This window comes from Nomascus leucogenys, chromosome 10, assembly GCF_006542625.1.
Source record: "Nomascus leucogenys isolate Asia chromosome 10, Asia_NLE_v1, whole genome shotgun sequence".
NCBI classification, from domain to species: domain Eukaryota; kingdom Metazoa; phylum Chordata; class Mammalia; order Primates; family Hylobatidae; genus Nomascus; species Nomascus leucogenys.
Window position 1 is genome coordinate 25,976,306 of NC_044390.1, and position 22,956 is coordinate 25,999,261.

A 22,956-nucleotide genomic window follows, 5' to 3' on the forward strand; every position below is an offset into this window, starting at 1 on the left:
TCAATATGGATCAGGCTGAAATGTACCTCTTAAATTTATCTGACACTTTCTTTTTCTTTTCTTTTCTTTTTTTTTTTTTTTGGGACGGGGTCTCGCTTTGTCACCCAGTCTGGAGTGTGGCGGTATGAGTGATCATGGGCTTGAGCCTCCTGGGCTCAAGCAATCCTCCTGCCTCACCCTCCCGCGTAATTAGGACTACAGGCATATGCCACCATGCCTAGCTAATAATTTTTGTAGAGACAGGGTTTCACTATGTTGCCTAGGCTGGTCTCAAACTCCTGGTTTCCAGCAACCCTCCTGCCTCAGCCTTCTAAAGTGCTGGGATTACAGGGATGAGCCATCATGCCCTGCCAGCTCTGACACTTTCATCTCCAGAGACGAAATATAGATAGGTTTCAGGTTTATAGCTTCATAGAGGATGTTTCCTAAGCAATTGGTTCAACCTCAGATTAGTCTTGCTAGTTGTTTGAGGGAGGCACAGTTCAACATGACTGATATGGGCAAATTTAGCAATTAGTTAAATAACAAATCAAAGTGGTATGAAGGTATCATCTCTGCTGTAGGACTAATAAGCAACATTTTTTTTCACATTTCTTACCTAGATTCTTAGTATATGCTTTAACTGAGCTACTTATCTGAGATTCTTAGTATATGCCTTAACTGAGCTACTTATCCTACCGGCAAGTGGAGCAATTCATCTGATTTAAGGAGAAGGCAGATGTATAATCCAACCAGGTTTTTCTATTTTTTTTTTGAAATGCCAAGATGGGCACAGCCTGGGGATATGTTTAATATAGACAATGAAATTTCATCGAGAGGAAAGCAAGCTGAAGAGAGTCAAAGGGTGTTTGGATGCAAGCATGTAGAAATTTACATGGATAACTTTCTTGTTTTTAATGTTGACTACTTGTTGAGATTAAGAATTTGTAGAGATAGGTGAAAGATGAAATCTTGACCACTCAATTATGTAGCAATGAACAACAAATACTGACTCCTATTGCATCAATTAGCTATTTATTAGCTGGGGCAAAATTATTTGGAAAGACAACCAGGAGCTGCTCTGGGACCAGGTCCTGCCACTTCTAGTCAAATTAACATTGCAACAGCAGGTTCCAATTTGAGGTGGTTCATTTTAGAAAGAGGGAGAGTTTGTCCAGCAACCAGGCATTAACTTGATAATTAGGATGACAGAAGCTCTGTTCTTCCTCTTTGTCCCTATTTGTTGCCCCAATTAGCTGTGTCTGTCTTGGATCTGTTATCGTAAAAGAAGTACTTGGAAGACAACTCGGTATCTTAACTCAGATAAATAGCTTAACAAACTGAAGATAGTAGAAATATACTACTGGTCTGATTTCTTATAAAATATGCTCTAATGCTAAATGACGAGTTAATGGGTGCAGCACACCAACATGGCACATGTACACATATGTAAGAAACTGCACATTGTGCACATGTACCCTAAAACTTAAAGTATAATAATAATAAAATAAAATAAAAAAATAAATAAAATATGCTGGGTCTTGTGGCCACAAGTGACAGGAAATGGGAAGAGGATTTGCTGTTAGCTTCGGGATGCCAACATAAGTTAGCCAAAGCAGTTAACTGCCATCCAAATAATGAAGAGGCATTCTTCGAACACACACACACACACACACACACACACACACACACACACACACAGAGTATTATTTATATCAGCCATGTAGGAACACACATTGTCATGGAGCCAGGATATGGTGACAAAAATTAAGAGTTAACCAAGAACTGTCTTTTGCTTAGAAATAACCAACATTTATATAGTGCTTTCTACTTGGAGCTTTCACCTAACGTTATCTCATTTGTTTATTCAACAATGTGGCTGTCTCTAATACCCCAGTTTTATAGATGAACAGACTGAGAATCAGAAAGGTTAAAGGCTTCCGGTCCAGGCTTTCCAGGGCCAGTTGCTGTTCCCTTTCTGCTGCGCCCCGCTGTCTCTCAGGAGAGGGCCTGTTTATGGCTGAGTTGCAACTCCACTGGAGGCCAAGGAGGCAAGGACAAATGCTGGCATTTTCAGATAGGTATTTATTATTAGGCTTTGCCTTGTAGTAACTGTTAAATCATGCCTTAGGCCTGCCTCTTGGCAAGGTCAGGGCACATATAAAGCATTTCTATAAAGTTAAATAAATTCCTGATGGGAGGCTTTTAAGGTTTTTATATTTTAATGAAGTTATTAAAATGAAAGTTCAGACTTGCATAATTCATAAACATTCACTGCTTCTTTTAAAATCTCTTCTACTAAGCTATTTTTTAAAAATTTCTGTGAAATCCTTATAAACATAAAACACTAACATGTCTCTCAGGTAAGATTAGAATAGATTCCTAATTATAGTAACTGGAGACTTACTGTGATATATTATTGCCCTTTAGGCTAGTTTCATTTGCAATATTTTCACTACATTAAAGACAGTGCTGTAAAATGCAGGAGTGTTTTCTAGATACATACACTGAATTGGCAACTTTTAGCAAAAGTAGCTTTCAAATGCTTAATTGTTTTGGTAAAGTCTAGAAATTGGGAACTTCCCTTCAAAATGACTTTCATAGCGGTATATATTTGTACTTTGACTTTCAGTGACTGTCACATATCTTTTCAAGTTGTTATCATAATAATGCTGCTGGATTGAGTGTTTTAATGGATTCAAACTCCTGCAAATATAGTTGATGAAAATTTGAAAATCTACAAGCTAATGACCTGCTTTTTTTTTTTTTCTGGTACTCTTTGCAATCAGTCTAGGCTGTCTTTTTAAGCAACACATTTTTAGGTTTTGAACTTAGGGTAATTGCATCTTACTTTAAAATCCTTTCTTATTTAGATGCATAATGACATTGTATAAATGTAACATTTTACTTCTCAGCAACAGCAGCCAGGAGTAGAAGCAGCAGCAAGTAAATTTTAGGAACATTAATAAAATAGAGACTTTCTCCTATTGCTTTTCTTTCTCATTGATACGTAGAAACTCTTTGTATTATAGGGATATTAATACTTGATCTGTTTATGTGAGGCAAAGCTTTCTTTTAGTGTGTTACTTATCTTTCAAATTCATTTATGGCATTTATTTGGGAAGAATGACATCTTTACTATATTGTTCCCTATCCAAGAACATGTTATTTTTCTATTTATTTAGGTCTAATTTGAAGTCTTTTGGTGAAGTTATATAGTTTTTCTCATAGTTACATTTATAAGAGAATTACTAAGTATACCATGATACATTCAAACAAAGAGATGCTATGCAACCACTAGATATGGCAGATCTATATGTTGGCCCAAAGGATCTCTATTATATATTGGTAGGTGAAAAATAATTACAGAATAATGTGTTTAAAATCCCATTTTGTAAAATGTATATATATTTGTATATATGTGTATAGAATTGATATAAGCAGAAAGAAAATCTGGAAGGATATGAAATTTCAAATTTTTTCCTTGAGTCAATTAACTCTGAGGAATGGGAAAGATTAGAGGGGGTTGATTTGAGTTACTTTTTTACTAATACATGAAAAGAAGTGGTGGGGTTATGGATTAACTTTATTTCTCGAGCTTTCCTATAATTTTAAAACTAAAATTCTAGATAAATATTTAAACACAGGGCTATTTGTGAAAGCATTTGTTTCCTTAATAAGGATATGAAAGTTCATAATATTCTCGACAAATGACAGCTGGGTCAGTAGATTACTGAGTAATCTTGCAGTTTCATATGTATATGTAGTATATGTAGTAATTCTGCAAGTGCACTATCACGAAATGTGCATTCGGATTTTTTTTTGTTAACGGGACATTTTATTAGTTAATTACACTGTCATATTGTTGACTGAAATCAGTAGTTTGAAATCTGTTAATTTCTTAATCATGTTGCTTTAGTTTTGGCTAAAAGCAGTTTCAGTGGTTCTGAGGATATAAAATAAATGCACTTAATTCTTTTTTTAACTTAAATAAAATCATTTATTTCTGAAAGAAAAAATTATAGGAAGCCTCCTAGTTTTCCAGTCATCACTGAAAATGATGTGCCACAAAATTTAGGCCATTAGTAATTTAAAAAGGCTGTCAGCTGGTGTGGTCTTTTGACTTCCTTTGATAAGGAGTTAGTCTTTAAAACAGCGGACAAGTAAGATGCTGAATCATTGCCTTCTCTGTTCATGCTGGGCAAAAGGTGACCAAGGGATCATTCTCTGTCTTTACTTTTTCCCTTGAAAATGCCTTTATGACTGTCATTGAGGTATAACTACAGTAATGTGTGCATTTCTGTGTCACTCTCTTCTTTTATCTCTTGGAGAGAGTCTGTTTTTCTTTTTTTTAACCACTAAAGGGGGTGGGGAGGGGGGAAATGAGGGAAGGAAGTAAAATCTTCTGAAAATGATGGCTAAAATAACCAATTGATTTTAAGAATTCCATTGTCTGGTTTTTATTTATGAGCCGCTATTTCTATTATAATAGGATTACTACTATATGATGCCAAAATAATTGCATTAAGTGATGAAATTAAGTCAGATCGTTTGGAAAATGAAGACAAAATAATCAGTTAGATTAGTGGAATTTAAAAATTCATAACTGATTGTTTAGGCAGGGTATATTAAGGTCTGTTTCTTCAGCATATATGCTAGGGGCTCTGAGAACACAGACATAAGTAGACACAATCCCCGCTCTCAAAGTAGCTCATGGTGCAGCAGGTGGCAAGACTATGTTGAAAAGGGAACAAGAATGATATCTTTATAACTGAGATTAAGAATAAGGGATTAAGGAACCAAGTAGAAAAAGCATATACTTTTGGAAGCAGAGGTGATTATAATAAAGTACTTTTTTTTTTTTTTTTTGAGACAGGGACACGCTCTGTCACTCAGGCTGGAGTGCAGTGGCACGATCACAGCTCACTGCAGCCTTGACCTCCTGGGCTTGAGAGATCTTCTCACCTCAGCTTCCCATGTAGCTGGGACCACAGGTGTGTGCTACCATTCCCAGCTAGTTTTTTTTTTTTTTTTAATTTTTTTGTAGAGATGGGGGTCCCACTATGCAGCTCAGGCTGATCTCAAACTCCTGGGCTCAAGCGATCCTCCCACCTTGGCCTGCCAAAGTACTGGGATTACAGGTGTGAGCCACTGCACCTGGCCAATACAGTTGTTTTTAAAAGACTGTCTTTGATGTTTCCATTTCTGAGCATCATTGTAGTGTTTGAGACTCAAAACTTTGCATGCTTTTGTCACCTATTATAGGCTTTACTAAGAGGAATCTTATACCTTTGTAAAAGGAAGGGGAAAATAGCACCGACTTTTGCTATATGCTTTTAATAGTTTTATTAGAAACTCCCAAATATCTCCTGAAAGAACCCACTAAATATAATTTTTAAAAATAGGAATTTGTGGGGACTCTATTCCTCCCAGTGCAATTACCTACTAGAAATTCTGACCTTCCTTATTTTTTTTCTGTATACTGAATGAAGAGAAGGGAATAGAAGTGGCCAACTGAAGGATGCAAATGTAAGCATTCTGGGTTGGATTAGTGAGATATGCAGCTGTGGGCTATTTATGGTTACCCATGGAAAGGCAGGAGGGGTTCCTACAAGACAATACAAACGTTTAGAGATGTCTCCTTGTAAGCCTATAACACAAAACAGACATACACTTATCTTCAGAAGACTCAGAAGATATTTCAATCTGTTCCATTTCCTAGAGCAACACGTATTTACAACCCAAATGTAAAGTAGTAAAGAAAATTTGACAAGGAATTTTTGAGTAGAAAGGTGCCTTTGAGATAATCCTGAATAGCTGTCCCTTTTATCTATTCTCTTTCAAACATCAAGGTGACTTCCTGATTCTAGTATTGTGGGATGTGATAAATAGGTAGGTATTACTCTAGCTCTACCTTTCATGATTTTCAGACTTTCATCATATCCTTGTTCAGCCTTCCTTTTCCAGACCACAAAGTCCCGCTGTTCCTAGCCTGTCCTCACACACAACCCCTTCATCCCTCTATTGCAGCTGCTTTCCTCTAGCAGATAGTCATCTAACATCTAACACTGTCTTTCCTGAGGTGGACAACCAAAACTCTGTGTGTTGTACACATGAATGAGCTCTGGACTTGTACAAAGGTAGGGGATTTTCCCTCCCTTTTATTTATAAAATCTTCTGTGACAACATCAAGCCTTTTTTGGGGTAGCAAAAAAGACACATTGACTTGGTGAATGTCTTCAATGGATAGTTCTATGTGACATTTTTCTTGATTTATAATTGATCCTATTACGCTATACTCTAAATTGGGTCATGATTTCCTTTTAGTGTATTATTTTTTAACTTGACCCAAATGAAGCACATCTACCACATTTTTTGGCTTACTCAGCTTAGCTAGATTTTTTAAATTTACCCACTGAGCTTTGCATTTCAATGGCTGGAAACGTTTGTCTTACCTTCAGAATTATGAGTTTTAAGGTGACTGGTAAAAGTGCCTTAGAACAGACCTCTTTGGAACTCCATTTCTACTTCTTCATCTGTAGACTTCTCTTGTTAAAATTATCCAGCTGAGATGTATTTTCCTGGTAAGTTGTCTATTGCAATTCAATTTTCTTTAATTTTAATATTTATATATGTAATTTTGACCCAAAGAGTCCCATAACAATTTACAGGGGTAGTATGCTTTTGTACTCTTACATCATACTGCCCCTCTCCCAATAATATCACGTACTCCTTTACAGAATTAGCCCTTGCTAAAATTTAGTTACAGGTAAAATTTTTCTTTAATCTCTAAAAGGCACTCAAATCTCTTAAACTTGGACTCTCTTCCACCACGTTCAGCAACCTGTCTTCTACACCACAGATACAGCCGAAATGTCACTGTTTTGTGTCTCATCCTCTTTTGTGTATGAAGATAAGTCACTAAAATAACATACCAATCTGTACATTAGGGAGAAACTGATACAGTCCTTTCCAGCATAAAAATCATCTATGACTATTCAATGTCTGGTGTTATGGACTTGTTGATCTCACCTTTGCTGTCTAAGTAGCTGAAGAACTAATTAAACAGTCAACCAACTGATTTATGTTAGTGAGTTCCATGATAGAATTTTAGCTTGAGTATAGAGGATATTTGGAATCAGGTCACTTTTGGACATCTTTCAAACTGCAGCATGTAGTTATCCACCTGTTCTCCAGGTTGAACCTGCTGAGCAGTGATAAGGACCTAGACATCAGGTTTTATTCATTGGAGTCTGAAGACAGTCTGCTTGGGTTGACATCCTAGCTCTGTCAAATAGTAATCCTGTGACCTTGGGCAAGTTATGTACCTCTCTGTCCTTCAGTTCCATCATCAATAAAATCACATTAAAAATAGTATCTACCTCATAGGGTTGTAATGGGGATTAAATCAGTTAGCCATATGTAAAGCATTTAGAACAGTGTCTGGCTCACATTCTGCTATGCAAGTGTCTGCTGATTTTACTCATATTCCCAAGGATTGGCATGGTGCCTGGCACAGAGGAGTTTTCACATGATGTTTGTTGACTGATTGGATATATACCTGCTGGCTAAAGAATTTACTTAGGAGTTTTTGGGCTAACTGTTCTGAACAAATACATTACAGTCTATCACTTATTTCTCTTGATTTCACATCTGTTCATTTCTCTAAAACTGTTAGTCCTTCAGGCATAGCATTTCTATCCATTCTGTGGATAACTGTGCCTGGGTCCCAACTTGTACCGGGCTTGGCTATAATCCTTTCTAATTACTCATTTTCTGGAATGATCCAGTTTCAAGACTTGTCATTTCTTTTTTAGACCAATCTGTTCATGTTTTAGGAATTCAGATTATTTTATCAATATTGTAATTAAGCATTTTGAAGTATCCCAGAATTGATATTATATTGTAACATTCATGCCTAAAATTATGATGAAGCTTCTGACATCACAGCCAACTTATTATGCATATTCCTGTCCCATTAGCTCAATAAAATGCCAGTTTATTTGCATATTATTGCTTGACCCTGATATCATGGCCAATTAATTTGCATATCCCTATCTAATTGGTTCAAATAAGTTTTTGCCATTTTATTTATTGGCCCGGCTCCCAGACTAGTGGCTTTTAGTTCAAATCAACTGATTTGGAGTGTTTTTCTTTGTTGTGCTTTCAGCACCAGTGGAAGGACAGATAAGGGTGGTAGTCAAGGGTATTAGGAAACAACTTCAGAATGTACAAAGGAAACATCTATTGCTTTTATTTCCTCTTTCAGTGGAGGAGACTCAAGACAAAAAGATAATAATTTAGACATGTGGGCAAGGTTTTTTCAGGGAAGAGGATACTGGACTGATGAAAGGAATAGAACTTCTTATTTGAGGAAATTCCATTATATAAAGCAAAAGATGTATTCCACGTTACTGACCAAAAAAAAAAGAAAAAAAATTCTAACTTGGAACTTGGCTGACCTGGGCCTCAGTTAAAATTATGACATAGTGTTTTAAGTCTCTGAAGTGTAGTTTTCAAATTTAAGATGCATAAAAATAACATGGGTATGTGTGTATGGACGGGGAGGACCTGTTTAAAGGCAATTTCCAGGTTCCCACCCCTAGATACTCAGTTACAGCTCAGTTTGAATTAGTCCTTGAAATCTTAGTTTTTAATAAGTACCCTAGGTGATTTTGATGGGGTTATGCAAAATATCACATGTTGATAAATATCGCCTGAGGGAATGACCTACCTCTGCTGGTTCATGGTTTCTCCTTGGAATCTAGTAGTTACCTGAGGTTGGGTGAGTTGCTCTTTCCTAAATGATCTCAAATATTTAAATCTGGCTGCATTTCCCAAATTACATTTCTAGGACAGTAGAAAAGGAGCTAGAGGAAAGACAAACTCATAAGTAACATTTAAAAAATGGCGTCTTCCAGAAAACAGAGTGTGTGTGGGTGGAGGGAGAGGGACAGGGTAAATTTTGCTCACCTAGGTCACAGTAGCTAATCCACACACTGGCAGTGTGACATATAGTGATAGTGACTCCTTCATCATCACGAGTCCCCTGTTCCCTCTCTATCATTTCCTTCAAGTAATTGCTGCCACTTTCAAACGTTTCATTTCCCTTTTCTTTTGGAGACTTAGATGTTTTGGAGGAACTCTCCTGCAGCCCCAAATGTTGCTTTTCACAGTACAGATTTCATTTCACAGTGACAAGGCAGGACTAGGGATGGCCAGGAAGAGGACTAGGGATGGGTCATAGAACAGAGAGTGAAAGGGACAGAAAAATGATGAAGGAGAGCACTTTGCAACCATCGTTGACCTGATCCCACCTCCTAACCACCTCCCTAGCTCCTTAATGTTCAGGAGGCTGCTGGAATAGCTACATGTGATTTCAGCCCTTTACCATATGGGTTTCCAGCTTGCCCCCATGCTTGACATACTTTTGTTATGTTCCCCACTCCCCCAATTTAGGTGAATGCAAACCACATCAAAGGAGCAGGACTGCACACTTTTTCCCCTTGTTGTTTTGCCATGGCTACTAGCAGTACAAACACAGAAAAAAAGTCTCAAAAGAATTACGTGCTAGCTTCAGGGAATAAGGGAAGTAGAACAGGTCTGTGAGATCACATTCTGTTTCATATTGGGCCCGGCAAGAAGAGGAATCTGCCAGAAACCACAAGTGAAGCAAGAAAATCAATTTGTGGTTCTGAGAAGGCAAGAAAGGGCGTATCCTGGAGCTATTTGACTAGGAGTATCCTTAAGGGTTTACACTTAGGAACATTTTCCCCAGTCTCCAAGAATCCCTGCATCTCCAACAATCCATGAAGACTCCATTTCTAGTCTTCCCTACTGTGAGGACCTCATCTTGATGTTTCGGTTTTAGGCAGGGGAGGCACCTCACGCAGGTTAGAGCTGAGGAATCCTCGCTCTCCCATCTTGAAGGTAGGGGTGTGGGCAGGGCTGAATGCTATATTGGAAAGTCCTCTGCATTGAGAACTGGGGGATCTGAACTTCAGTCTTACCCTCAGCTGAGATCAAATGTCAGTAGTGATAAGAGCAATTCCAAGTATTGAACACCCCCATCTATGTGCCACATGCAGGAAGATAGTTTATGGACATTGTCTAATGTCTCTAAGCTCCAATTTTCTCACTGGTAAAATCAGAATGTTATCTTCAGAAAGTACCTCACAGGGCTATCATGAGAACCACATGAGAAAACCAAGTTAAAAAATATTTCTAAATTAGAAAGTGTTCTATAACTGATAATGTGACTTTTTAACAGTTAAAAATAATTCTCAGATTGAAGTAGAAAAACAGAATTTCTACGGAATAGATCAAAATTTAAAAGCTATAATCACTTCAATTTTTGCTGATTTTAAAGTTTAGTGTTTCCTTCTTTAAACAGCCATGTCCTTAAATAGAAAACTTTCAGAATTTCATTTAATTTACAACAGAAAGCCTAAACTAAACTTACAGTGTTGACATTCCTCATTAAAGCTGTACTCAGAAGTGTCAAATTTCTGAGATGACAAAAACCAAAACAAAACACCAAACTTGAGGAAAGTGATTGCTGTGACACAAATAGGGACAAGAAGCAAAGTATCTGATTAGTCTCTGACTTAGGAGTTTATGCAGGTATAAATTTAAGAATAAAAGTTATATACTTTAGCTCAAAACTATGAGACACACAGCCTCATACCTTTGGGAAGCCTCAACGTTTCCAATGCCTTCACTTTGACCTCTTTATTCTCTTCCCCAATTTTCCCAAATAGAAAACATTTCTTATTTGAAGGAAGATTTACTCCACACAGAGACATGTAAAAGGCAATGAAGCTATTGAGACGTGTTTACTAGGCAGAAGGCTTGATTCTCTCCACGTATAAGGCAAAAAATCCTACACATATTCTACAGCACCAAGTTGCTCCTGAAGAACAGTCTTGCAGCCTGCAAGATTCAAGATCTCAATACAAATACAGTCATGCCCTGTGTAACCACATTTCAATCAAGGATGGACTGCCTATAGAGTGGTGGTCCTATAAGATTATAATACTGGATTTTTGTTGTACCTTCTCTATGTTTAGATACACAAATACATTTGCCTACGGTATTCAGTATGTTAACATGTTGTATAGATTTGTAGCCTAGGAGCAATAAGCCATACCACATAGCTTAGGTGTGTAGTAGGCTGCACCATCTAGGTTTGTGTTTATGATGTTTGTGCAATGATCAAATAACCTAATGACACATTTCTCAAAATGTATGCCTGTCGTTAATCAACACATGACTGCAGTTAAATTCAGAAATCCTCACTGTTGCTCACAAGCACTTGAAAGTTGGGATATTAAGAATGCAAGTGCAAGGATCTACTGTAGAGATGTGCATAGTCCAATTAAGCTTGTCACTGTAAAGTATGAGGGGCTGGGATTTGCATTTTTTGCATATGGATATACAATAGAGGCAGAATCTTTGTGTAATGCATTTTGAATGAATACTGCAGGAAGGAAATAACCTTGTTGGAGAGCAATAAGAAAATTATTTTACATATGTTTCATGTTTTATTTTCTCAAATGTTTTGTTAATTATCTTAATTCACTATAGTGTCTATGCAAAATGTGGGCCTACTGATACGTTTGCCTGAATTAATCAGCTAATTCCATCAAACAATCAGATAAACTTTTTTTCCCCATTGAAGCAAGTAATTGGTTAAATCATCCATTGGTTGCTTTCCCATGTTGCATATTTAGCCCAAGATTTGATAAAATTACTAATAGAAATGACTACAATAGTATTTAGTGAGCACTTAGTTGTGCCAGGCCCTGTGCTTTCATTTATTTCTCATAGCATCATCAACAAAGTCCTCTCATTATTCCCACTTTATAGATAATGCAGCTGAGGCTTAGAAGAGTTAAATAAATAACTTGTGCAATGTCAAATTGCTAGTTAGTGGCAGATGGAGTTTAAACTCTGGCAAAACAACCCACTTTGGTTCCAATTAACTAGTCATTTCCAGCAAATGTACTTTGGCATTTGAATTACCTGGAATGATCTTATTATATAATTTTGGTCTCCTCGTACATAGGTCAACTTACTTTGAGACAGACCATCCAAGTGCTTAAAGTTATTTTAATGGTAAGTGGGTTAGACACATTTGAAATGCAAGACTTGTTTTTTCAGGCCATAGCTCCTTTGTAAATAATTCATTATTCATTCAGCAGCTATGCTTAGTGCTACCCATCACTGAGAGCATTGTGGGAGGGATAAAAACAGAACACAGTCTAGTGAGAGAGAAGCATGATGTTTGAGGGGTGTAAACAAACAGCTAGTGGCATTTAAAAAAAGGCAAAGATTTGTTCTACTGGGATGGATCTTAAACATGAGGTCTTAAGACCTCATGAGTAGATGGCATTTCAGCAACAACCTGGAAGAAGTGAAGTGAGCCATGAGGTATCTGTTCTCTCTCCCAGACACCCCATGGCTGTTCTCTCTCCCAGACGCCCCATGGCTGTTCTCTCTCCCAAATGCCCCATGGCTCAATTCTTCACTTCTTCCAGGTTGTTGCTGAAATGCCAACTACTCATGAGGTCTTCTCCGAACCCCATTTAAGATGAATCCCCAATGTTTCTTATCCTACTTCCTGCTTTACCGCTCCATAGCACCTGTTACCTCTTGGTAGACTCATGCTTTTGCTATCTGTTGGCTTCTTTTCTGTTTCCCTACATTAGAATGCAAGCTGCAGGAGGGGAGGGTCTTTTGCACTGTTTTATCCACTAATGTAAAGCTAGTGCTCAGAACAATGCTGACTTACAGTAGGGACACAATATATGTTTATTGAATGAATGGAGGAGATAATAATTAAGCTGGGCCTAAAGAATGGGTAGGAATTGGCTAGACATTGTTGGAAGGAAGAGAATTCCAGGTGAAGGAAACGATCTAAGCAAGTAATGGAGGCAGAAAGTTGTATAGTTTGTTTGCAAAAGAGTGTGCTGATCAATTTGGTGAAAATGAGATATGGCATGACATAGGCTGGATGTATCTACATTACATAGACTCAAGTGATTAGAGTGATTATGGCTTAATTCCACAGGCAGTGAGAAGCCCTTAAAATTAGGGCTTTTTCAGGATATTTACTCTTTAAATATTCTTACTTAATAATTAAACTCATTCCAGGTAATTCAAATGTAGGGGCGAACCCAGGCTATGCAGATACTGAAGCTAATATGGTTTTGCTGGTTCTCTTTAGAAAAAAAGAATATAAAGTTATGAATACTAAACTAGGTATGACCTTTGGCCTTTCCTTATACATTTCACAATGCTGAGTTAGTCAGTGCATTGCAGGTATCCTTCCTTCTTTGGGATAGCTAGCAATAACCTCACTATACATGATATGACTGTAAGCCACATAAAAATAACCTGCTAGACCTAACTTCCCTTAGCCAAATTTCCAAAATGCCTGTAGCCAGCCTCTCTGATGCCACTGAACGAGAAGGGATAGGTGGTGGAGAAGTCATAGTGGAAAGAGACAGCAAACTGGGATGAACAATTCGTGGTTGAAATATTTCTCTATGATGATGGGAACTCATTTCTGGGACCCTGGAAGAAGCCAGGACAAATCCTATCTGCTGAAGCATATAAGATGACTTAGGAAGACTAGCAGAATACTAGACATAGGTGATGAGGGGATGGTTGACATGGATATTTGGGATAAAGCATAAGAGAGAGGATACAAAGAAATCATGTCATGATAGTTGGCTGTTGAACCAAAGGACAGGGAAATGTTAAAGGTGTCTGAAGTTACCTCAGAAAACTAAGTAATAATCTGGGAGGGAACTGTTATTGTACTTAAAAATTTCTCTGCATGTTTTTCACTTATAGTCACATTAAATACTCTATATTTCTAGAGAACACTGTGCTCTTTGCTTTAAATTTGCTGTGTTACACTACTAGGCACAATAAAAACAGCAAGTTATTATAGGGTCTTAATGACATGAAAGAATTAATACAGCTTCCCCAGGTGACTTATTTATAAAGAGAAATACACTCAGGTACCAGGAGAATTTGGTCGACAAATTAGTGGGTAAGTGAAGGGAAGCTCAGCTGTAGCACTTTTTAGCTGTTATGCCTTAGAATAAAAATCACCATGCTGCCTTAGGATGATCTTTTGAAGTCTGCAATATTTTTATTAAAGAAAGCATTGAATAACCAGTAATGTTGGTTGTAATTCCACAGCCACAAACAATGACAACTGCAGTCAATTTATGATGACCTTGTGGCATATCAAGAAAATTCCTCACACTTTAATGATTTAGCGGAAAATTAAAAATATAATTGATTTAATCATATGGAGAAGAAGAAAAATTATGTTCAACCGTGGAAGTGACAAGTCCTTGAGTTGACTTTGCTTTTGAGCCAGGGTATACTTTATTCACCATGTTTTACTAAGGTTGGGTTGTATGGAACTTTCAATCCCCACATCTCTCCCATCCTCAACGTAAGCTGTGGAATTAAATGCATTACCATAGGGGTTCACTCTGAAACAGAGATTTCATTATGCATATATATTGAAATGCTGTGTCTTTAATAAATGGTATTGTAGGAATTATGTTAGGCTATCAAATACCTAATAAATAAGTCTCAGGGAAAACATTGTTTTTTATATTGTGGGTGAATTTTGACCAAAAACCCCCTCTAAGCTCAACAAAATTGTAATCTGTCATAAGCACTCTCTTTCAGAAAAGAAGAAAACATTTTCAGCTTTCAATGCCATCAAAAAGACAATTGATACTTTGGCTCCAAAGAAGGAAAATAGATTTCATCTTCTATGCCAATTCCTATAAATTGAGAGTGGCTTCCTGGGGCACTGTGTTGGGATGAATTCTGAGACTGCTTCCAGGCTCCATAGGAAAGAGAACTGTGATCAATTAAGGAGTGGGGAGTTGCAGCATGTGCGCCGTGCATTTGGTATCCATGATGAAACAGCATTTGAAAAAAATCAATAAACACTGCAGGCTTACCAGATAAGCCACCCACATCCATCTTCTTCAGGTTCTTTGCCTCCAGAATGACAACAGTCAGCTTACCAGCAGTAGGTACGTAGCGAAGGGAGAAGCAGATATCACCCAATTTCTCTTGCTAAGAAAACCAATAAGAAAGTATTAGCAATTTTTCAAATACAAGTAAATAGAGTTGTAACATATATATTGTAAATTCTTCAAGAGGAGGATTATGTTGATTAGAATTTGAAAATTTTAGGTCCATTGGCATTTACACAGTGGCCTTTCATTGACTAAGGTATCAACAGTGATAACAGCTTTTTTTTTTTAAGACCATCTATTTCAGTTTTTAACAAAGATCATCTATACTTTAATGTTCATCAAAATATATCTATAATTCAATGGTGCAGGAAATGAGAACAACATGACTTTTTAAAGAGACTTTGTGCTCTGAATAGCACTGCAAAACTCTTGGCAAAATTTTCATGTTTTTATTAAATAGCTTTGAAAAAAGCCTAACACTTTAGTTGAATCAATCTACCTAAATTTTTGTCCTTTTACATTTCAAGTAGGATTACCTCTAATACTCTATATTTAGGTTTTTGGGAAAAGGACTTGCATTTGTGTGTCATTAAATTCTATTTATTGATGAGAAATTCTGAATTCCTGATAGCTGAAATGTAACAAAGTATAAGGTTTTGCACTTTTAGTATTACTCATCTTAAGTGAGGTCTAACTTTTATTCCTAATCCTAAAAATCTGAGCAGCAGGCTAGAAAATTGAAACCCATAATAACACAATGCAAATGCATCTCATAACTTCTCATGTTATTTCACTGATACCATACTTTAGGCCCAAAGAACATTCAACAGTCCTGTACTCAGGCATTTTTGAACAACTGATCAAGTGTTTACAATGATGATGGTAGAGAATTTTACTTTTTTTTGGAAAAGACTCCTACTGATTCTCCTGCCTTAAGTGTTTTTATTTTCTAGGGTGATTAATTAAGAACCATATTATTGTTCAACATAAGTAGAATTTGCATTCATATTTATAAGCATGAGATAGAGATAGAGAGAGTGCAAGAGAGAGAGTTTGTTTATGCCCCTCAGATACTGGAGGCTCTGGAGTGCTTTCTGACACGCAGAATTAGCTATATGGCAAATCAAGACTTATGTTAGTGTTTCCCACAATGAAATGTGAATTCTGATTCTATAGAACGCAACAGTTATGTCAGACTTCTGCAGATAGACTTTTAACATAGGAATGAGCTACAGAAAGCCATATACTAAGGCACTTTCAAGTAATACCATTATTATGACTATATGTGTCTTTATCTATAACTTGACATATGTTTTAAGTCAGCCAGAGTCTCCAGTGTGGAAATAGGTGCCTAGATGTAATTTAACAGGTAAGAAAATGTAATTCCCCCCCTTTTTTTTGGTGGGGAAGGGTGTATTCATTATATCCATTTTTCAAAAGAGAAAGATTGTAATTTTTCTATAATTGAGAGGTAATACATTCAATGTGTGAGGGAGAAATAGTGCCTCTTTCTGCTAAAGTAATGTCTGTGCTGGAAACATCACCATATATGTTTATGGCTCCAAGTCTTTCATTTCTTGAGTCCCCACAGCATTTTGCCATACATCTCTATGTTACTGAGAACTCTTGTTTTTGTCTCAGTGTGTATATGTCTTAATTCTCCCACATGACTGTAAACTCCTTGCAGACAGGATCCATCATTAAATTATCACTTTCCACACAGTTTCAAAATTTAAATAAGTGGAAACTTTAGAAAATACCTGTTTTGAATTATCTAGGTCATAACCCCCTTCCACTAATATAAATAATAAAGAGTTACTTCTAATGTGCTGAATTCACCTGATGTGCCTACTGACTCCTAGGAATTAATTTATACAACAGGAGAGGCTAGTGGAATAAATTACTCTTCAGAGTATCTGAAAATAAAGGATGGGAGACAATATAATGGAAATTAATATAAAATATGGACAAACTTATCTGAACTTTATGGGACAAGAGAAATGTAAATGAACAAAATTGCTGTTCAAAACGCTCATTAGGAGGAGGGCGCTCTCTCTTTTTTTTTCCCCGCAGAATTCTGTCTATTTTCCACAATAGCCTCCTTGGGGAACTGACTGTGTTGCAGGATCAGGTTACTCTAAATGTTCTAATTAGGAATTTCAGACATGACTGCTTTCTCTTAAATAACATCTCCCTTTATGGGCCATAATCTAATTCCACAATTAATTTAGGGGCATTGCAATTGTGTTGAACAAAGAAATGTCACAAATGTCTTTCTTCCAATACCTTTTTATTCCTCAATCTTATGACACATAGGAAGTTTAAAAGATTTTATGTAATATTCATCTTCAGAAGAGAGTTTTTGTACAGTTTGAAAAAGCATGCTCGGAAGCAGGAGAAATCTGTGATGTTACTTGTAATTTTAAAGTTATGGGATGGGAGAAGAATGAGTGTTTAAGAGAAAAATATGGGCATTTTGGGAGAAAGAAAAATATGGAAAAGTGCTTTTTTTAAAGCACCCTTTACAGATCTACATTTGCTTCATTAGTTTAAGAACTTTAACATGTAAAATTTCATTTGCTCATAAAATTATCATAATTGATATGCCAAATTGAATGTGTAGTTTATATTAATTAACTGAAGTTACTTTTCAAAAAGTTTTAACATTTTATTACTTCTAGATCTCCAAGATATTTGAAAGCTAGTCCTTGATTTTCCTGAAATTTGTGTCCTTTATGGGCATCAACAAGACAGAGAAAAACTCATTTCCAGAAAAAGGCAAGGATAATACCCAGTTTATACTAACCTTTTTCTTGTCAGTGAAATTTTTGGAGGTTAAAGTATATGCTTTCCCTAATGCTCTAAGAATCAGCTTTAATAATTGCCTACCAAAAGTTTGAAAATTAGGGCAGCTTTCTTTTACTACCTGGTGGTTTGATCCAAGATTAACTGATCTAGGACATTTGCAAATATGATTGTCATGTGTTTCTCACATGTTGGGGAGGATGAGGGACTTGAAGTTTATGTGAAACAAGAGCAAGAATATGCATCCTGAGGGCCGGGCGTGGTGGCTCACGCCTGTAATCCCAGCATTTTGGGAAGCCCAGGAGGGCGGATCACGAGGTCAGGAGATCGAGACCATCCTGGCTAACATGGTGAAACCCTGTCTCTACTAAAAATACAAAAAATTAGCCGGGCGTGGTGGCGGGCGCCTGTAGTCCCAGCTACTCGGAGAGGCTGAGGCAGGAGAATGGTGTGAACCCGGGAGGCGGAGCTTGCAGTGAGCCGAGATTGCGCCACTGCACTCCAGCCTGGGGGACAGAGCAAGACTCCGTATCAAAAAAAAAAAAAAAAAAAAAAAATGCATCCTGGGGAGGCCCTGATACTGCCTGCAAGAAGGACACTCACGGTAGGACGATCTGGACTTCTGTGTCATCCCCACAAGGTGTGTTTTATTCTGCCCCAGTCAAAACAAGGCTTGTGTTTGTGGCGTATATAGTAAGCCAGTGTTGTTACCCTGAATCAGATTTAAAGACTCATGCCAGTACCAATTTTTGGAAACAAATATTTTCATTTCCTCAATGAAGTCTTTCACTGAACTTCTGTGATGAGAAGAAAAGCACTTCTGTCCCTAGAGTCTTGTTCTAGCATGTGAAGGTTTTACTATATCTCTTGTCCATCAACATAGAGGAATTAGAAGAACCCAATAGTTTTATATGAACAGTTTTACATCAAACTCTAATTTCGTAGTTTTGGCATGCCAGTTTGGAAGAAAGATGGCTGCATAGTAATTTATAAACATTTAATATAAATATTTTATTTATCACTCTAAAGTTCTAGAAACCAAGGTTTTCTAAATTAAAAAAAAAACTTTTTCTTTGGTGGGATTATGGTGATGGGGACTAAAAGGGTTCTTGGAAAATTTACGAAGGAAAAAGAAGATACCCAAGTCAGATCCTTGCTGCTCCTTGACAGTTTTGTCTGCTTTTTTCTAGAATAGCCCTGTGAACTAGGTACTGTTATGTCCATTTTATAGATAAAGACTTTGAGACTCAGAGGGTGTAGGTTACATAGCTGTCTCAGAGAGGAACTGGGGCAAACTCTTTTGACTCAAAATCATGAGTTTTCTTTACTAGTACACTGCTGTCTGGAATGATAGAAACTAATATTCCAGCTGGCCATCCACTTGGTTATTCCACTCTTACTTTATATCTGTAACTAAATTAATGTTCAATACCAATCCCTCCCCTCAACTGTTCTTTCCAACATCCTTCTGTCAGGGTCACTAACTCATCTCAATTTCCTTTATCTTTGTTTTCCTTTATTCATTTAACCCACAAGTCTTGATATTTCTCATTTTGTAAATGTCTCTCAGGTTGGATCCTTCCTTCCTTCCTTCCTTTCCTTCCTTCCTTCCCCTTTCCTTCCTTCCTTCCTTCCTTCCTTTCCTTCCTTCCTTCCTTCCTCCCTTCTCTCCTTCTTTCCTCCTGTTTGTCCTTCCTTCCTTCCCTCCCTCCCTCCCTCCTTTCTTTTCTTTTATTTTCTTTTCTTTCTTCTCTTTCTTTCTTTCTTTCTTTCTTTCTTTCTTTCTTTCCTTCCTTCCTTCCTTCCTTCCTTCCTTCCTTCCTTCCTTCCTTTCTTTCTTTCCTTTCTTTCTCTCTTTTCTTTATTTTCTCTTTCTTTCTCTTTCTTTCTTTTTCTTTCTGTCTGTCTGTCTTTCTTTCTGTCTTTCTTTCTTCTGTCTTTCTTTCTTTCCTTCCACTTCCACATCCATGTCAATATGACCACCATCTCCATATGATACTTGCCACTATCACTACCACCTTCACCATCCTACACCATGACCTCTGCTACTACCAACACCACCACTTCAATCACGTCCACCTCCAATTTTTACCATCAGTTCCATTGTGTTTGAGCCCTAGTGTCATTTGTCATATTTTCTGAAATAGTCTGATTAAAGACCTTTTTAGTTATAGTCTTTCCAAAATTCAATGCATACTACATACTAATGCCAAGCGAATGTTTGAAAGGTCTGAACCCCTCTTCCTGACTTTCAAGAATTTTTACGCTTTGCCTCTGTCCTAAATGTCTAAACCATTTTCTCTTGTTTCACTGCTTCTTCAACCCTTAGAATATATTTTGAACCTGACCACATGCCTTCATTCATAGGGTTATCACTCTAGTCCAAGTAGGGTGACCAAACATCCTGATTTGTTCAAGATCCTCCTGGTTTAAGATCTAAAAGTCTTGCATCCTGGGAAAGCCCTCAGTCCCAGGCAAGCCATGACCAGTGGCAACCTTAAGTCCATGTCACTGTCACTTCTGACCTAGACCTCTGTAATAGCCTCATAATAGCCTCTTTGCATCTCTTCTTGCTCGTTTCTAGTTTCCTTCTCACATAAAAGGCAGCATGATCCTTTTAAAATGGAAATCTGATCATGGGACAATCCTACTCAAAGCCCTTTGATATCTTCCCTTTTTACTTAGAATAACGTCTGTTCCTTATACTAAAAGGCCTGATATGATCTGACCCCTTCGTATCCTACCACCATTCTCCAGATTTCACTTCCTCTTCCCAAAACATGCCAAACAGACTTCTACCTGAGGGTCTTTGCATTGCTGTTCCTTCTGTCAGCAATATTCTTCTCCTAGATACTGGTATGAATTGTTTCATTAGTTTTCTGCTTGTATGTTACCTCTTTAGGGACTTTTTCTGTGGCCACTCTATCTAACGTAGTCCAATGCAGTTCTAAACACAAACATTACCTCTCCTCTTGCCCTGCTTCTTTTTTGTCCTAGTACATGTCATTACTTGACATTCTATTACGTCTATTTAGGTTTTCCTCACCAGAATATCAGATCCATAAGAGAAAAGACTTGTTTTTCTTACTGCTGTGTTCCCAGCATTAGAAGAGTGTCTATGCCTACTGAGTGAGAACATGCAGCTTCCCTACAACTGAATGAGTCAGGTTGGTCTTTTCAGCATCTTTGTTTATCATAAGTTGAGTTCTCCGAGGAAGCAGACTCAGGCAGATTTTCAACATGAGGTTTATAGGGGTGTGTCCTTTAGATCAACCCCTCTTTGGGAGTGAGGGAATCAGGATTACACAGGCTGAGAAGCTGGGCTGTGATACAGTTACATCAAAGACCTCAGTCAATTCTATGGGGAACTCTGGAGCTGGGAGAGTTCTTCAAAGATATTTGGAATTGGGGCAACAAGGATGAGATTTTATCATCCTGAATCCCCCAAACATTGGATGTGGGCTGCTCCTACATCTTGGGTCAGCATCTTTTCAGCTGAGGGTGATGCCAGGAAGGGGGAACTCAGTTATGAGCTATAAGCCATCAACACTCCTGACAGCCCAGTTAATAAATGCATTGGTCATGAAGATGGTACAAAGATTGGGAAGTTTGCTACAGCAATCATTATTTCTCTGTGAGCTATATTCCTTCCAGTTACCAGACTTTTGCTTAGTTGGAAAATCCATCTGCAATGCTTTCATTCCCTTCTGCCTAATCAAATTACTCCTAACCATTAAGCCCTAGTCTGTGTTCAAACAAACAAACAAACAAACAAACCTCCTTACTATTCTAGCCCACTTGGATTTCTGCTAGCAATTGCTTTATAGCTGGTAGAATGGTGCCTCGAGATTACTTTTTCCCCATTTATTTCTTATATGTGAGCTCAACTCACCTTAAACTCCAGAAGAGCAGGGACTATATACTACTTTTCTATGCCTAGCTCCAAGCACATAATAAAGGCTTCTAAATAATTGTCAGTTGACTGTATTGAAATGAGGTCCTCACCAGTCATCTGCTTTGTAAACAGCACTGATGTTAGTGCTCTAACAACAGTGTCTCCAGTCTAATGCAGTCAAGTAATGAATTTTTTGGGGGCTCCTCCTTTGTACCTAGTGCTATGGACACTGTCATATTAGCCCTGTCATGAAACTAGAAAAAAAAACCATTTCTGGAAGTATAGTTTTTATAAGGTAATTTCAAGACCCTGTAGGGTTGCAGCCAACACATGAGTGCTTTTGCTGATGTGATTATCTCATGAAGAGGCCTTATTACTATTAGGAATTTCAGCTTTATGTGTAATTTATTTTAGTCAATTGCCTTGATCACTAGGTGGAAACTGCCAGTTAGTGTTAGAAAAGTTCCAGCTGTGAGATTCAGAGAAATTAACCTGCTCTTTTAGAATACAGAGCTGACAATCAGAAGGCAGCTTTGTTCTGAGCAGCTTGATAATTTCATTATTTTTTTAAAAATGCAGCCACTGAATAGAGTAGATACAAATTAATGATTTACTAGACAACGACAAAAATACCTTTCCTTTTTGAAAAGCATTATAGATAATTAGAACAGAGGTCATCTCCAATGGATAAATAAAAAGCTTGATTTAAAATGAAGATTTATTTAATGGCTTCTGTAGCCCCATACATCGTTTTATGTGGAAAAAGATGGGTTCATTTTAGTGACCTTTGCAAATGGGGCTAAGTTCATACATTTGATGGAAACCCTGTTCTCTTGAGTGAGTTTTTCAAAAGTACCTGAATTAATGCTGTGACATTTTAAAAGGACATTCTATTTATGTTAATTGTAGGAAGATTTTTCTATGTGTTAAATTTGCAACAGATTCTTTGATGAGTAGATGGTTTTTCTCTGAGCTTGGGAGTCTTGTTTAGAGGTGACAAACAAATGGAGACCCAATTATCTCTCAAATGAAAATTCAGACCATTTGCATAGTTCCCATTAGTAAAAATACTAAGACAGTCTTAACTTATAGGAAGGACAATGTTATGTTTTTAATTTTAATAAGATAATGTGTGGCTTTAAATATATCTTTTGGGTGGTAGTATTTTTCAACTTCATTTTATTCCTACATTACTCTCATACTCCTGAAGTATCTGCCAAATCGGTATTTACCTCTAATGGAAAATCAAAACCACAA

General features: G+C 37.2%; 1 protein-coding gene across 4 annotated transcripts in view; it reads right to left on the reverse strand.

Annotated features, from left to right (window-relative positions):
• Nucleotides 1–22,956, reverse strand: part of SYT1 (synaptotagmin 1) — a 561,665-nt gene that overhangs the window by 84,220 nt on the left and 454,489 nt on the right. For all 4 annotated transcript variants that reach the window (XM_030819920.1, XM_030819921.1, XM_030819922.1 and 1 more), the window contains one exon: nt 14,979–15,096. In XM_030819920.1, the coding sequence (XP_030675780.1) occupies nt 14,979–15,096 (118 nt within the window). The remainder of the gene's footprint in view (nt 1–14,978; nt 15,097–22,956) is intronic.